General features: G+C 41.2%; 1 protein-coding gene across 9 annotated transcripts in view; it reads left to right on the forward strand.

Moving 5' to 3' along the window:
- Positions 1-7,565, forward strand: part of WASHC5 (WASH complex subunit 5) — a 169,393-nt gene extending 161,828 nt beyond the window's left edge. For 8 of the 9 annotated variants that reach the window (XM_033932989.1, XM_033932998.1, XM_033932996.1 and 5 more), the window contains 2 exons: positions 4,329-4,428; positions 7,196-7,565. In XM_033932989.1, the coding sequence (XP_033788880.1) occupies positions 4,329-4,428; positions 7,196-7,252 (157 nt within the window). In that variant the 3' untranslated portion in view covers positions 7,253-7,565. The remainder of the gene's footprint in view (positions 1-4,328; positions 4,429-7,195) is intronic. The other variant, XM_033932997.1, reaches the window with a different exon arrangement.
- The last annotated feature ends 8,470 nt before the right edge of the window (positions 7,566-16,035 follow it).

A 16,035-nucleotide genomic window follows, 5' to 3' on the forward strand; every position in this document is an offset into this window, starting at 1 on the left:
GGGTGACTGCTCTTTGAAGGACCTTACTCTTAAAGCGGTCTTGGTGGCCATTACTTCAGCTAGACATGTTTCTGAGCTGCAGGCTTTCTCTTGTAGGGCTCCCTTCTTGGAGTTTTCTAGGGAGCGGGTTGTCTTGTGGCCTGTTCCTTCTTTTCTGCCAAAAGTGGTTTCTCCTTTTCATGTCAATCAATCTGTAGTCCTCCCGGTGTTGGGTTGTCGGGAGGGCTCTTTTGAGCAGAGACAACTGCGCAAGTTGGATGTCAGTTGGGTCCTTCGCGCTTATGTGCAGAGGACCCAAGAGATCAGGAAATCAGATCATCTCTTTGTCCTTCTAGCAGGTCCTCGTAAGGGGGATGGCACTTCTAAGGCTACTATTACGCACTGGATCAAGGAGACTATTGTTTCCGCTTATCTTCTGAAGAAGAAGCCTGTTCCAGACTTTCTCAAGGCTCATTTCACTTGAGGTCAGGCAGTTTCTTGGGCTGAGTCTTCTCTGGTGCCTCCAGTAGATATTTGCAAGGCTGCAGTTTAGTCTTCTCTGCATTCCTTTGTCAGACACTACTGTGTGGATGTTCATGCGCGTCAGGACGCGGTATTCAGTGAACGTGTTCTGGTGTTGGCCCTTCGGGGGTCCCACCCTTGATGGGTACTGCTTTGGTACATCCCATTCAAAAAGGAACTATACCGGTCTATCAAGCAGTACAGAAGGAGAAATTAAGTTCTTACCTGCTCATTTTCTTTGTTAGCTTGTAGACTGGTGTAAGGATTGTTAGGTCAGGTCCCCCACAAGGTGAGATTGGTGGGGTTATGTTAGAGGCGTCCTTACACACGCCAGGTCCCGGGTTCGCTTCCCTCATAGAAGATTCACCAGGAAGTAGACTCAAATAAGAGGCACAGCCAGAATGATTTGCATAAAGAATATATTATAGAAATAGTCTTACCGAAAAACAATATTCAGAAGCATTACCATTAAGCATTACAATTAAGGAGAGAGCAAAGAAGTTTCCCTGCCTTACAAAGTTCAGAGGCAAAGAGACAGAGAAGCGTGAAGTTCTAGGGCGAGCCAGAGAGAGAAAGGGGGATGGGGTTATGGTCTAAGTTTCGGGTTCCATAGATAAAGAGAAGGTTAGACAGAGAAAGAGAGATCCATGTGTGTTGCAGAGAGGAGGCTTTTATAGCTTGGAAGCTTATTCTAAATATAGAATCTATTGAGCTTCAATAGAAGTTAAACTACCCCCCTCCTTCGTAGACAGGAGAAAAATAGGCTGTAGTCATATATGTATTTCCAGTATGTCTCTGACAATAGTTTCTGATTAACTTTAGTTTTCTGTGCACCTGGACCCATTGTCCTAAGCACCCTCTTAATCAGACATTAACACATTAACACCTTTTAGCTAATCATGATTTAATCAAGGCTACTTGAAACCGTCTTCCTGGATGCTTTCTGTGAATAAGCATTCAGGATCTATTAGCATCTACATTCCAGAGTGAGATTGATATAGTTTCCCATAGGCCTTCGCTGACATTAGTTATGCCAACTGAAAATGCTGATTGCTAGCAATAGCTATGCTGACAACTGGTATAGTTCTCCACCCTATCTGTTTTTGTGCGGTGTTTGCGGGCTTTTTTTGCTTGCGTACAGAATTTGAATTTTTCTGTGGGTTCTAGTATTTTTCTAGGGCCGGGGAGAATTAAGAACAGTGGTGATGACTCAGCTAGTTTAGTTGGTGAACTGTGGGGATGTTTTCTTTCTAGGATCAAGTTCTATACATGTTCCAACAGTTGTTTAAAGATGTTTGTTGTTTTTTTACACTCCTGTTTGGAGTGTCATTTACTGTTTTTCAGTTAAAAAATTTCCTTGGTTCTGCTTGGCTATTGGTCCAGTATTGGAGTAGCAAAAGGGGATTTTCTACTGCAGGGATGCCCAAAAGGTCGATCGCGATCGACTGGTAAATTGCAAAGGCAGCGCGAGTCGATCGCGTTGCCTTCGCGTTCTACATGCTTCCCAAATCAGAAGCACCAAGCCAACCAACTTTCCCCACCCGACGTCAATTCTGACATCGGAGAGGAAGTTTTAGGCCAGCCAATCACTGCCTGGCTGGCCCAGAACTTCCTCTCCAACTTCAGAAATGACGTCGGGGAGAGTAAATCTGGTCAGCCCGACGCTTCTGCGTGGGGAAGCATGGAGAGCTTGGGGTGGCGGTGATTTGGAGGCCTGTTCCCCGATGGCGGCAGCAGTTTGGAGGCCTGTTCCCCGATGGCAGCAGCAATGGCTTGGGAGCAGGCAGGGAGACAGAAAGAAAGGGGCATGGAGAAAGACAGACAGAAAGAAAGAAAGGGGAGGGGGCAGGGAGAGATGAAGACAAAGTTGGCAGAGGGAATGAGGTCTGGAAGCATACAGCAGGCTGAAAGAAGGGAAGAAATATTGGATGCACAGTCAGAAGAATAAAGTGCTTGTCAGGTGTATGAAATGGAAAAAACATTGGCAATCAAGAGAGGTTATTATAAGAAATTTAAAGAGGTGTGGAGACCATTAATTGAGTATTATAATAAATAAATAATTATATTTATCCCCATTAAATATATGTAGGGGGGAGGAGGGATGGGTGGGTTTTATGACATTATGAGGGGTAATATATGGAAAGGGAGGGAGGGGAGATAGTTTATGGTATAAAATGAATGTAGAGTTTCAAGTGAAGAATGTATAGTATGACTTGAATTATTGTACACTTGTTTGCATAATGTAAAAACGAATAAAGATATTAAAAAAAAAAGAAGAATAAAGTGCAACCAGAGACTCATGAAATCAACAGACAACAAAGGTAGGAAAAATTATTTTATTTTCGATTTAGTGATCAAAATGTGTCTGTTTAGAGAATTTATATATGCTGTCTTTATTTTGCACTATGGCCCCCTTTTACTAAACCGCAATAGCAGTTTTTAGCGCAGGGAGCCTATGAGCATCGAGAGCAGCGCAGGGCATTCAGCGCAGCTCCCTGCGCTAAAAAATGCTATCGCGGTTTAGTAAAAAGGGAGGGAGTATATTTGTCTATTTTTGTATAGTTGTTACTGAGGTGACATTGTATAAAGTCATCTGCTTTGACCTCTTTGAAACCCCCCGGAATATAAATGATAATTAGCATTTTCTCTACGTACAGTGTGCTTTGTGTTTTTTAAATTTTAGTGTTGGTAGATCATTCTGACTTGGTCATTTTAAAAGTAGCTCGCAAGCCCAAAAAGTGTGGGCACCCCTGTTCTATTAATATACAAGTTTTGATCTCAGTCTCCACCTGCTGGTAGCAGTGAGGCATATTACCCATGCGTAAAGGAACTATACCGGTCTACAAGCTAATAGAAAGAAAATTAGCATGTAAAAACCTAATTTCTCCTTTCCCTTTTACAGCTATATTTTGAATGTCTTCTATTAAATCTTTGTCCACTTCTTGTCTGTGAAGGAGCCCTGTATATCACACCATTGTATATCACACCAATGTACATACAATTTCCATTCCCTCTTTCCAATTTGACCCACAATGCCTCTTCCTTACCCTGTAATTGTGTGGCTTTTATATGGTTTTTAACATATAGCGCCACTCCCCCTCCTTTTGTTTCTACCCTATTTTTCTTCAATAGATTATAGCCCAGTATAACTACATCCCAGTCATGGTTCTCCGTGAACCATGCCTCCATGATCGCCACTATATCCAACTCATCTTCCATCATAGCTTCTAGATCTAGAATCTTATTTCCCATACTTTGAGCATTAGTATATAGTGCTTTCCAGACATTACCCCTATTTCTCATCTGTATAGAGGTATTTAGTGATTCTCTTACCGGAAGGTTTATACTTATCTGGGGGCTTTGATCACCCTGCCCCAACAATTCTAGTTTAAAGCCCTCTTCAGTAGGTTAGCCAGTCTGCTGCTGAAGATGATACTTCACTTCTTTTATAGATGTATACCATCTCTGCTCAACAGCCCTTGAAAAAATAATCCCATGTCCAGGAAGCCATTTCCATTGGTGTTCTGAAGATTCTCAATACAGTATCGTTCCAAGTGTGGTGAGGTCGTTGACAAAGAAAAAGAATCTGCTCAAACTGCACTCTAGCTTTAAAAAAAAGTGGCATTTTTTCCCTTCATTGATGGTTTCTTTCACGATGATGATATATTCACAGTAAAAGAAATGTTTTAGTTAGCAATCTGTAATCAGATTTTTTGATAAAAAGTTTTGGGTATATTCAAATACATGGTACTTAGATATTGAAAATGTACATTTTTTATTGGCCATTCATAATGACACTGTTGAGGAAGAAGTGTTTAATTTGTCAGTTCATCTTACAGTCAGAAGATACCAGAAATTCCTGCCGATGTAGTGGGTGCACTTATGTTCCTGGAAGATTACATCCACTATACAAAACTTCCAAGAAGGGTAAGACTAGGGGCATATTGGGTTCCTCATATTGGTAAAAAGGTATGGCAGACTGACTGTCATTTATTAGAACTAAATGTAAAGTCATGAGTATGCATAACCCTTCCTATGCACAGTGATGTTCTCAGTAACTCAAGTTTCATAGCTCATGTAGAAATGCAGCTGTTGAAAATATGGAAGGGATTGTGTGCCTTATAAGTCCTAAATCAGGTGGGCAGGCTTGAAATTAATATATTTACAGGAGCATTTTACCAACTGTTTGAGGACCACAATGGAGAACTTTGAGGGGACCATGCATTGGAGACCACAGCAGTTGCATATGTGCACAAATGGTGCCTAACTTAAGGCATACTGTTATATAATTAGAGGTATATGATTTAGATAAAATTGGTGTGGGAACTGAAGGTGGAGCTGGGGGTGAAGTCTTACTTCTGTGATGAGTAAATTAATAGAAACACGTTTAAAGCAGAGAATAGTGAAGTTTCTGGAATCCAATAGATTTAAAACCCGAGGCAACAAGGATTCACTAGAGTCAGGTCTTGTCAGACAAATCTGATCAATTTCTTTGGCTGAGTGACCAGAGATTTGGATAGGAGTGGGCTAGGTGTGGTGTATTTAGATTTTAGCAAAGCATTTGACAGTGTTCCACACAGGCATCTACTGTATTTTTCGGACCATAAAGAGCACTGCACCATAAGATGCACCTACCTGTAGAGGAGGAAAAACCAAGAAAAAAAAATTTGGTTTAGAATTTTTTTCTTATTATTTTTCCTCCTCTACACATAGGTGCGTCTGGTGGTCTAGTGCTGGGAAGCCCGCAGCCTGCAGCCCTAAACCCCAAAACAGCCCAAAGAAGCTGCCTGCAGCCCGAAGCCCCACCCCAGTACCTTTTTTAAGTGGCGGTGTTCCAGCGCGATCTCCTGCTGGATGGCTGCATCTTTGCAGTGACGCAGGAGCGCGACCTTTGCGCTTCCTGCCCGGTCGCACCACTCTGTGATTGGCTGCAGTCAGTACGGGGGGGGGGGGCATGGTGTATTTGGTCCTTTTTGGGGGTGGTAAAAGTGCGTCTTATGGTCCGAAAAATAAGATAATAAACTGAGTGCCCTCGGAATGGGTCCCAAAGTGGACAGGGAAAGGAACTTGTTAAGTGGAAGGCGATAAGAAGTAAATGGAGATTGTTCTGAGGAAAGGGATGTTACCAGTAGTGTGCCAGAAGGTTCAGTTCTTGGGCCTGTTCTTTTTAGCATTTTTGCAAGTGAAATTGCTGAAGCACTATCTGGTTAGATTTGTCTCTCTGTGGTTGATACCAAAATCTGCAATAGGGTAGAGACCCCTGATAGTATAAAGAACATGAGGAATGGCCTAGCAAAGCTTGAAGAACGGTCCAGAATTTGGCAGCTAAGATTTAATGCTAAGAGGGAACAGTACAGTTTAGGGGATGAAGAACTTTTGCACAGTAAAGCGAAGCAAGACTTGGGTGTGATAGTATGTAATGATCTTAAGGTGGCCAGATTGAAAAGGCGATGTTGAATGCTAGAAGGGTGCTTGGGTGCATAGGGAGAGGAATTGCCAGTAGGAAAAAGGATATAATGATGACTCTGGTAAGACCCCAATTCTGGAGACCACACCTTCAGAAAGGATGGAGTTGGTTCAGAAAATGGCTACAAAAATGGTTGGTGGCCTTCAACCAGACTTAAAGATCTCAATATATATACTTTGCAGGAAAGGCAGGAGAGGGGGGTAAATATAATTGAGACGATTAAATACCTACCTGGTATAAATGTGCATGAGATAAGTCTTTCAACTGAAAGGAAACTCTGGAATGATGGGACATAGGATGAAGGTGAAATGGGATAAACTCAGAAGTAACCTAAGAAAATACTTTTTCATCGAAAGAATGGTAAATGCTTAGAAGAGCAACCGGTGGAAGTGACGGAGACAATAAGTGTGTCTGAATTCAAGAAAGCTTGGGACAAGTACATTGGATCTCTAAGGGAGAGGAACAGATAATAGATTGGTATGGTTAGGCAGACTAGATAGGCTGTATGGTCTTTATGTGCCTTCATTTTTCTATGTTCGTATGTTTGCATAGCACCATCGACCCTTTAGGAAAGAATCTTTCAAAGGATATGATGGGAAATGGATTATTTAAATTTCAGAAATGCTGCAACAACCTGTCTTTGTATATAATGGATAACATTGTATATCACATAGCATACAGGTTTCCATTCTGCTTTCAGTCTAGACATTGATGGCTTGGTGACTGTTATGGTCTTCCCCTTTTCTTTCAATATTTTATGGGGATTTACTGGTAGCATGTTCTAGATGTTTTTTGACTATTAGGATATTACATTATATTACATTAGTGATTTCTATTCCGCCAATACCTTGTGGTTCAAGGCGGATTACATAAGATTTATCAGAAGTTACAAGAATTGTAACTTTACATAAGAATTGTCATAGGAATTACAAAGGAGTTATATAAGAATTGTCAGGAACTTGAGACGATACATGTTGGGTAATTGGAAACATTTTAGATTTGAAAGGGGTAGTGGGTGTGGTGGTGGAGATTGGGAAGGAACTGGTTGTGTTAAATAGGTTTTATGTATTTTTTGAAGAGTAGGGTTTTTGAAGGTTTTGTAGTCTGATATGAGATTATTTATGTAAGTTTTATTGGTGTATTTTAACTGTGCTTTTTTTATAAGCTATATTTTAATGTTTTACATTAACATGATCTCTGAACCTTTTTTTTTTTTTCTCAATATAGGTTGTTGAAGCGCATGTGCCTAATTTCATTTATGATGAATTCAGAACAGTTCTTTGATGGAAAGAGGGGTGTACGTCTAGCAAGTCCTCAGCAGTGTCTTGAAAAACTTTTTTACTTTCCAGCTATAGCCTTTATGTTGAGAAGCAAGGGATATACAGCTTTTGTTTAGGAGCTGGACATGTTCCATATAGTACATTAGAAAATAGCTTATACATTGTCTCTAATAGTTTATGTACATATACATTTAGTTTTGTGTAAAGAAAGAATATATATGAGCGGTTGCTTTTCAATCTAGATAAAAATGAAATGAAATAAGCATAAGATTGTGACCTGTTCTTGTGGTTTAACATACATTTTGTTTTCACATCAACATTACTGCCTCTCATTTGCAGGGCTGGCACTATCAATGATCAACTATGTTTGTTTGTTTTTTTCAAATAACTTATAGCCTCTACTGACTTATCCAAATGAAGCCCCTTAACGGTCTCTGTATCTTCCACAGGCTGCCCTTACTCTTATGACAGAGAATCCCAGAAAAAGTAAATTAATGTAGTAATAAAGAAACAAAGCAAGCTCATCAGTCAAGCTGTGACAGTACCATCTTCCTGTTAAGCCTTAAACCCATGTTCATGCTCAATAATAGCAGTGATGGTAGTCATACATGTACCATAAGAGTGAATATATTTTGCTGATGTAGTCCTCTTGGTATAAATATAAGCTCTCTAATACAAACACTGAAAATAGTAATCGGTACTTATATTTGCTATAGGAAAATTGTACAGTTCAGTTCAGCAGCATTCTGGGGCCTAACAGGTTCACAGAAAAAGCAGTTACTTACATGTAACAGGTGTTATCCAAGGACAGAAGGCAGATATTCTCACCTGGGTGATGTCATCCACCGAGCCCAGTACAGCCATTGCAAAAGTGTACTGTCACTTTAAACTTTTTTGAGTCTCGAGACTACCCGTACCACACATGCACCAGTGCCTTCTTGCCTGACGTCAGCTTGCAGGACCATCAGTTCAGTAAAAAATGCCAACTAGGGGAGTTGAGAGAGTTATGAGAATATCTGCCTGCTGTCCTCAGATAACAACTGTTACAGGTAACTGTTTTATCCTAGGACACAAGCAGCATGTGAAACTCCCTCCTCATGTCCCAAGTTAGTGACCCCTTCCTGACCGAGTTCCTATGTTCCTCCTTCCTATGTCCCCATTCATCCTCGATGCCCTATGAGGATGGAGAGCATTGAGATGGATGGTGTCGAAGATGTGTACTGACTGAAATCAAGGAGATTGTCAAGAGATACTTCTAGATCTTTTTCAGTGATGATCTAATGTTGAAGAGGCAGTATTTCGACATCTGGATGTTCTCAACCTTGACCAATGCTGATAGGGAGTGCAAGATCTGGTCTTCGAAGCCCATATAAGTTGATGTTTGGGCTTGGCTGGTACCAGTTGTATTATTGCAGGGTTTTGAGCTGCTTATATCTGCAGCGTTAGCCAACTCCCCTTTTAAAATCTCTTATCTACTCCTGCAGAGAGGTCATCAGTACTGTGGTGGTAAGTACACTAGGAGCCACAGCGTGTCTAGGCATTGGTGACCTTGATGATAAGGCACGCCTTTGAGGAAAGGAAACCTGTAAAGGAGAGCATGTCTTGGTGTGCTCTTTGTGTGCATCAATGGTGTTGTTGCCCAAAAGAATGCTGATGCATGCCTAGATGGAGAATCATAAAATGTAAACTAGGCACACTATTTAGATAAATTTAGAATGAAGAAATACGAAACACATATAGTTTCAGCAGGGAGAAATTGTCTCACTGCCTTACCACCTTCATTCAAAAGGTTCTTTCAATATTTGTTTAATGTTCCTCAGCGGGCCACCACACACTCAAGCATTCTCATTGTGTATGGCTTTATGCTCCCCATCCTCATTGGAACAAGAAATTATTTCAATATTATACTCGTTTTACTTATTTTACTATTTTCTATATAAATAATAAAATTACTTAGCTTTTAGCTTTAGGTTTAAAGCAAGACGCTGTGCAGGGGAGTTAGTGTGAAAACACCGACATGTTTCGCCCGTGTTAGTACAAGGGGCTTTTTCAAGGTTCCAACTCCCTGTGTAATATAAAGTCAAGATGTAAATTAGCCAGTCACCCTTCCCAACTTCTTACATTCTTATTTATCAAGTATAATTAAGTTAATTCTTACAAACATTCATACCTCTCACAAACTTTCGACCGCCATAGCATCCAAACGAAATGGCGGGCCGACGCTAAGTAATTTTATTATTTATATAGAAAATAGTAAAATAAGTAAAACGAGTATAATATTGAAATAATTTCTTGTTCCAATGAGGATGGGGAGCATAAAGCCATACACAATGAGAATGCTTGAGTGTGTGGTGGCCCGCTGAGGAACATTAAACAAATATTGAAAGAACCTTTTGAATGAAGGTGGTAAGGCAGTGAGACAATTTCTCCCTGCTGAAACTATAGATGGAGAATCATACTTATGCTTCTTAGCCTTTTTGATGAATAACCCTGATGGCAAGGATGTCAACGCCGAGCAAGGTGTATCAGCATCAAAAGTTGCAGTCATTCTCGATGCTGTCAATGATGATGTTCCCAATGTCAATACTGCCAAAGTCGATGGAAAAAGTTTGTCAAGCCTTCAGTGATATTTTTTGAAGTGTAGAGTAGTGTTTACAAGTGGACAGTTAGCAGGACCAAGACACTGAAGACATCAATTATGTGGATCAGTGATTGATATGGTTCTGCTGCACAGAGTGCACCACTTAAGCCCACTAGATAGACAGATTTTATAGGACATCAGATTGCCAGGTGGTATAAATTAATATCTGATTTCTTGAATAAAAAACAAAAAAAATGGTCTTCGTGACATTTGGAGCATTGAGATAAAGTAGTATATTTCTGTGTCTTGATGGCCATGAATTTGGATTTGGAGGATGAAATGTACAGCGTCAGCATCTATGAAACAAACATGGTTTTTTTCTGTTACATAGATCTTTTTGGACCCCTGTTGGGTTGCACAAGTTAGATAGTTCTAAATCTATTAGATGCTGGCACTGTCATTTAGACATTGGGACACTGGATCATCTGTTGTTCTATTGTCCTTTAATACTTAACTTTTGGAAGTCAATATGGGGTAGGATTAATAACATTTTGGAATCATCAATTCCACTAACGTATGAGGCATTATTATATGTTAAGCCCCCTATGGATTAATATAAAGGCCGTCTTTTCCTTATAATGACTGGGATAGCCATCCAGATAACTCAAAACTGGAAGAAATATGATAGTTTAAATTTTCCTTTCTGGTGGGTAAATCTTTGCTTCAGTTATAGATTTGAGAGAATAAACGCTGATGGTTTGGGACATGGTAATATATTTAAATTGGTATGAGGCCCATTGACATCCTATGTGGGAAGGGTGGGAGGGGGTATTTCTGTCATAATTTGATTTTTAAATATTTATACTTGGGTGGGAGGATGGAAGGCTATGGCTAGTAGGGTAAGGTTATTGGGGAAATCTATATTTCTGTGTTGTATTAAATCATTAGGTGGGTGGGTGGGAGAAAATGGTTATATATATTTGGAAGTTAAAAGTGCTTATATTGACTTATTATACATGTTATATTTATATATTGCACTATTGAACATTGGAAAATCAATAAAGTTTTTTTTTAAAAAGACCACTAAATGGCTTTGACATGGAGGGAAACACCACCAGTACAAGATCGAAGGACTTTGTGGTCCCATGAGGCGAGTAGATTGGTCACCAAAATCAATTCAGTGCTGCCAGTCTGAAAACAAGCCTGCTAGGGGCTGAAGGCCCAAAAATGAAAATGGGAAGAAAGAAAATTATTTTGAAATAGGAAGAAAATGGAAAATGAAGCAAAATGCTGAAGAAAATAAACATGGGAAGGCACAAAAAATTTTGAGTTTGACATTTGGATCCAAGATGGCCAAGGTACAGACGCTCTGAGAGCAACGCTTCTGACCGCTTCAGTCATCTTACCATTTTCCCTGATTTTGCAGCTTTGCGGGCCAATTTTCTTTGAGATGCGGAAGAGAAGGGGCAGGAGTGCGATCGGTGCCTCACAGCACTCCGATATGCCCTCCTTCGACAGAATTGATGAACTCTTGCGGAGGATGCAGGGGATGGCATTGTTCATGTCGGAAAGCAGCCCGTTGAGAGCACCCGGACAAAGCGAGGCTGGGGTCATCTCTCCAGGGCTTGAAACCACCTTGAGCCCCGACGTGAGAGCTCCATCTCTGCGACCCCAGTGTAACAGTTCTCCAGGGGCAGAGGAAACCCCGCAGAAAGGGGAGGTACTTTCCCACCAAGGCACCAAGAACAACAATGGAGACTGAGGAAGCAGTGCTTTCTGATCAGGGAGCAATTGCAGAAGAAGCCAGGGTAGGACAAGCAGTCGGAGGTGAAGGAATCCAGCCAGAACCAAACCAGGAAAACTTTTCTTCTCTGGATGGTGAGCATTTTTACACCCAGCAAAGGATTCCAATATGGGAGAAACCAGCACAACTGACTTTAGATTCACTATGGGATCTGATTGCAAATTTTACCAAAACTGTCAGTCCCAATTTCCAATACAGAGGGAAAATTGGTTCAACACTCGAGAGCTGAAAGATTTAACTGCTGATTTGACTGTTTCAAAGGCTTCAATTCAAAAGTTTGACCAAGATATGCTTACAGTCAAACAAGTACAAGAGTCCCTAATTAAAGATAATATTAATCTTACAAAGAAATTGGAAACACTTGAAAATAATTCCCAGAATAATAACTTGAGACTTATTAATTTTCCTAGATTAACTACGGTCACTCCTAGGGAAATGCTTAGGAGATACCTGATTGAAATACTGCAAGTCTCTGAAGAAACTTTACTACCATTTACCCAAGTGTATTACTTACCAAATAAAGATGGGGCTCAATTGCAGTCTAAAATACTGAATCAAACACCATTGAATGTTTCTGAAATTTTAGAAACATCTGACAGAGAGATAGTTGTACCTTCTACAATGATTGTGACTGTAGCTCTCACAATAGATAAAATATGGTTATTGAGACTTGTCTTTAAAAACAAAAAGTTTCTTGGATGTAAAATACAAATGTTTCGTGACCTTTCTAGAGAAACTCAAAAGCGTCGTAGAGAATTCTTACTATTGAAACCTGGAGTCACTTCACTGGGAGCGACGTTTTACTTAAGACATCCTTGCAAGTGTATTATTTGCTACCGTTCAGTTCAATATGTTTGTTTTTTTTAATCCCAACAGTTAACTGCTTTTCTAGCTTTGTCTCGACTGGATAAAGAGAAACCAACAATAGCTCTAGTTAGCTGTTCATCACATCTCAGTTCAGTCTGTAATTTGTCCTCTTTAACAATATTCTTTTGCTCGCTTAATGTAATCTTGGATCTCTTTTTTGAGGACTTGAGTTGGGTTAGTTGAAAAGATTTCTCTTTATCTAAATAGGTTGATTGTGATTTATATTTGTTATAAGTTCTATCTATACTAACCTACTTTCTGTACAAGTGACTACTTGATATGTTATTTTAAAATCTATAAATAAATAAATTTTAAAAAAAATTTTTGAGTTTGACACGCTTTGGTCTAACTTCAAAGGACACAACTTCTCAATGTAAAACTGAGAACTGATGGTCCCACGAGCCAACATTGGGCAGGAAAGCATTGGTGTATGCATGGTAGTCTTGAGACTAGTTTAAAGTGACAGTACATAAGCATTGCCTCTGCTGGGTCAGACCAGAAGTCCATCATGCCCAACAGTCCGCTCACACGGCGGCCCATCAGGTCCAGGACCTGTATAGTATTCTATCTATACCCTTCCATCCCTTTTTTCTTCAGGAATTTATCTAATCCTTTCTTGAACCCCGATATTGTGCTCTGTCCTATCACCCGGACTTAGTGCTGGGTTTTGAAAAGCTATCTGGGTAAATCGGACGTCTGGTAACCTTAAAAATAAGGGGCCCTGAGTGAAGTTCTGAAAGGGTTGCTAATTAAAGGAGGGTCGGCATCAGCAGATTTGAGAGGGCTTTGTGTTGTTCCTCCTGTTACCTTGAGCACAATTTATACCACAGTTTTGAGGAGTACTGACTAACAAGTTTTACTATAAGGTGTGACGCTTTTGTAAAATCAGCCTTCCGCCTTGCTACCTAAGATCCTCTGCAAAAAGAATGCAACACTTAACATTTTTGACATTTTTTCATCTAGAATTTGCTCATTTCTAATAATGATGACTTCTGGGCATTAAAGGGGAAATTCTGTAAATGATGTCTAAAAAGATAGGCATCTGGCTCTTGTCAATCACAATTAGGTGCCTATTACACAATCATGCCTAACTTAAAACTTAGGTGCCTGTAATATAGGCCATGGTATTGTAATACAATTTTGCACTGTCCATACTGGGCTCCATGAATGACGGCTGCCTGCTGGTACTAAGATAAGCAGGTAGATCAGACCAATAACCAGAATCAGTTCAGTTATGAAATTCTCAGTCTTACAGTATGATGTTCTAGGGAAAGGGGATGAGACGTGATATATACCTTTTTGTGGTTACAATCAAAGTAGTGAATATATTATAAATAGGCACTTATTTTGTGCCTGGAGCGTAATGATTTGCAAGAAGCTGCAGTAGGAATTGAACCCAGTTCCCCTAGTTCTTGGCTACTGCACTAACCAGTAGGCTATTCCTCCATTATGCTACTTCTACTTATTCTTCAGGAAGTATAGCACAGTTACTTACCGTAACAGGTGTTATCCAGGGACAGCAGGCAGATATTCTTGACTGATGGGTGACGGCACCGACAGAGCCCCGGTACGGACAATTTTAGAGTGATTGCACTCTAAGAACTTGGAAAGTTCTGGTAGGCCGCACCGCGCACGCGCGAGTGCTTTCCCGCCCGACAGAGGCGCGCGGTCCCCAGTTATGATAAGCCAGCTAAGAAGCCAACCCGGGGAGGTGGGTGGGACGCAAGAATATCTGCCTGCTGTCCCTGGATAACACCTGTTACGGTAAGTAACTGTGCTTTATCCCAGGACAAGCAGGCAGCATATTCTTGACTGATGGGTGACCTCCAAGCTAACAAAAAGAGGGATGGAGGGAAGGTTGGCCATTAGGAAAATAAATTTTGCAAAACAGACTGGCCGAAGTGTCCATCCCGTCTGGAGAATGCATCCAGACAATAATGAGATGTAAAAGTATGAACTGAGGACCAAGTAGCAGCCTTGCAGATTTCCTCAATAGGAGTGGAACGGAGGAAAGCTACAGATGCTGCCATTGCTCGGACTTTATGGGCCGTGACAGAACCTTCCAGTGTCAGTCCGGTCTGAGCATAACAGAATGAAATGCACGCTGCCAGCCAATTAGACAACGTACGTTTAGAAACAGGACGTCCCAATTTGTTCGGATCAAAGGACAGAAAGAGTTGGGGAACTGATCTGTGGGGTTTCGTACGCTCTAGATAATAAGCTAGAGCCCTCTTACAATCCAAAGTATGTAGAGCCTGTTCCCCAGAATGAAAATGAGGTTTTGGAAAGAAGACAGGCAGAACAATGGATTGGTTGAGATGGAATTCCGAGACAATCTTAGGGAGAAACTTTGGATGTGTACGCAGAACCACCTTGTCATGATGAAAGACTGTAAAAGGTGGATCTGCAACCAGTGCATGTAGCTCACTGACCCTCCTGGCAGAGGTAAGAGCAATAAGGAAAAGTACCTTCCAAGTGAGAAACTTAAAAGGAGTGGTAGCCAAAGGTTCAAATGGAGGCTTCATTAAGGCTGAAAGAACCACATTGAGATCCCAGATAACAGGAGGGGCTTTAAGAGGTGGTTTCACATTGAAAAGACCCCGCATGAACCTGGACACCAGGGGATGAGCTGAGAGAAGTTTTCCATGGACCGGCTCATGAAAAGCAGCAATGGCACTGAGGTGGACTCTGATAGAAGAAGACTTAAGGCCAGAGTCAGACAAAGAAAGCAAATAATCCAACAATGTCTCCACTGCCAAGGAAGTGGGATCAAGATGATGAAGAAGACACCAGGAAGAAAATCTCGTCCACTTCTGATGGTAACATTGCAGAGTGGCTGGTTTCCTGGAGGCATCTAGAATGGAACGAACAGGCTGAGACAAAAGAGTATCATGAGAGGTCAGCCCGAGAGATACCAAGCTGTCAGGTGCAGAGACTGGAGGTTGGGATGTAGAAGGGTCTCCTGATGCTGTGTAAGCAGAGAAGGAAACAGAGGAAGAAGAAAAGGTTCCCTGGAACTGAGTTGAAGTAGAAGGGAGAACCAATGTTGCCTGGGCCACCTCGGAGCAATCAGAATCATGGTGGCTCGTTCCCTCTTGAGCTTGAACAAGGTTCTCAACATGAGAGGCAGAGGAGGGAACGCGTACAGGAACAGGTTGGACCAGTCAATGAGAAATGCATCCGCTGCCAGACGGTGAGGAGAGTAGAGTCTGGAGCAGAAGAGGGGCAGCTGGTGATTGTGAGGAGCTGCAAAGAGGTCTATCTGAGGAGTGCCCCATTGAGCGAAGATAGACTGTAGAGTGAATGGATCGAGTGTCCACTCGTGAGGCTGGAGAATTCTGCTGAGTTTGTCCGCTAAGGAATTCTTTTCTCCCTGAATGTAGATAGCTTTCAGGAATAGATGGTGATTTATGGCCCAAGTCCAGATTTTCTGAGCTTCCTGGCACAAGAGGCGAGAGCCCGTCCCACCTTGCTTGTTGATGTAGTACATCGCCACTTGATTGTCGGTGCACAGCAGGAGGACCTGAGGAAAGAG

The sequence above is a fragment of the Geotrypetes seraphini genome, chromosome 2, assembly GCF_902459505.1.
Source record: "Geotrypetes seraphini chromosome 2, aGeoSer1.1, whole genome shotgun sequence".
Classification (NCBI taxonomy): Eukaryota; Metazoa; Chordata; class Amphibia; order Gymnophiona; family Dermophiidae; genus Geotrypetes; species Geotrypetes seraphini.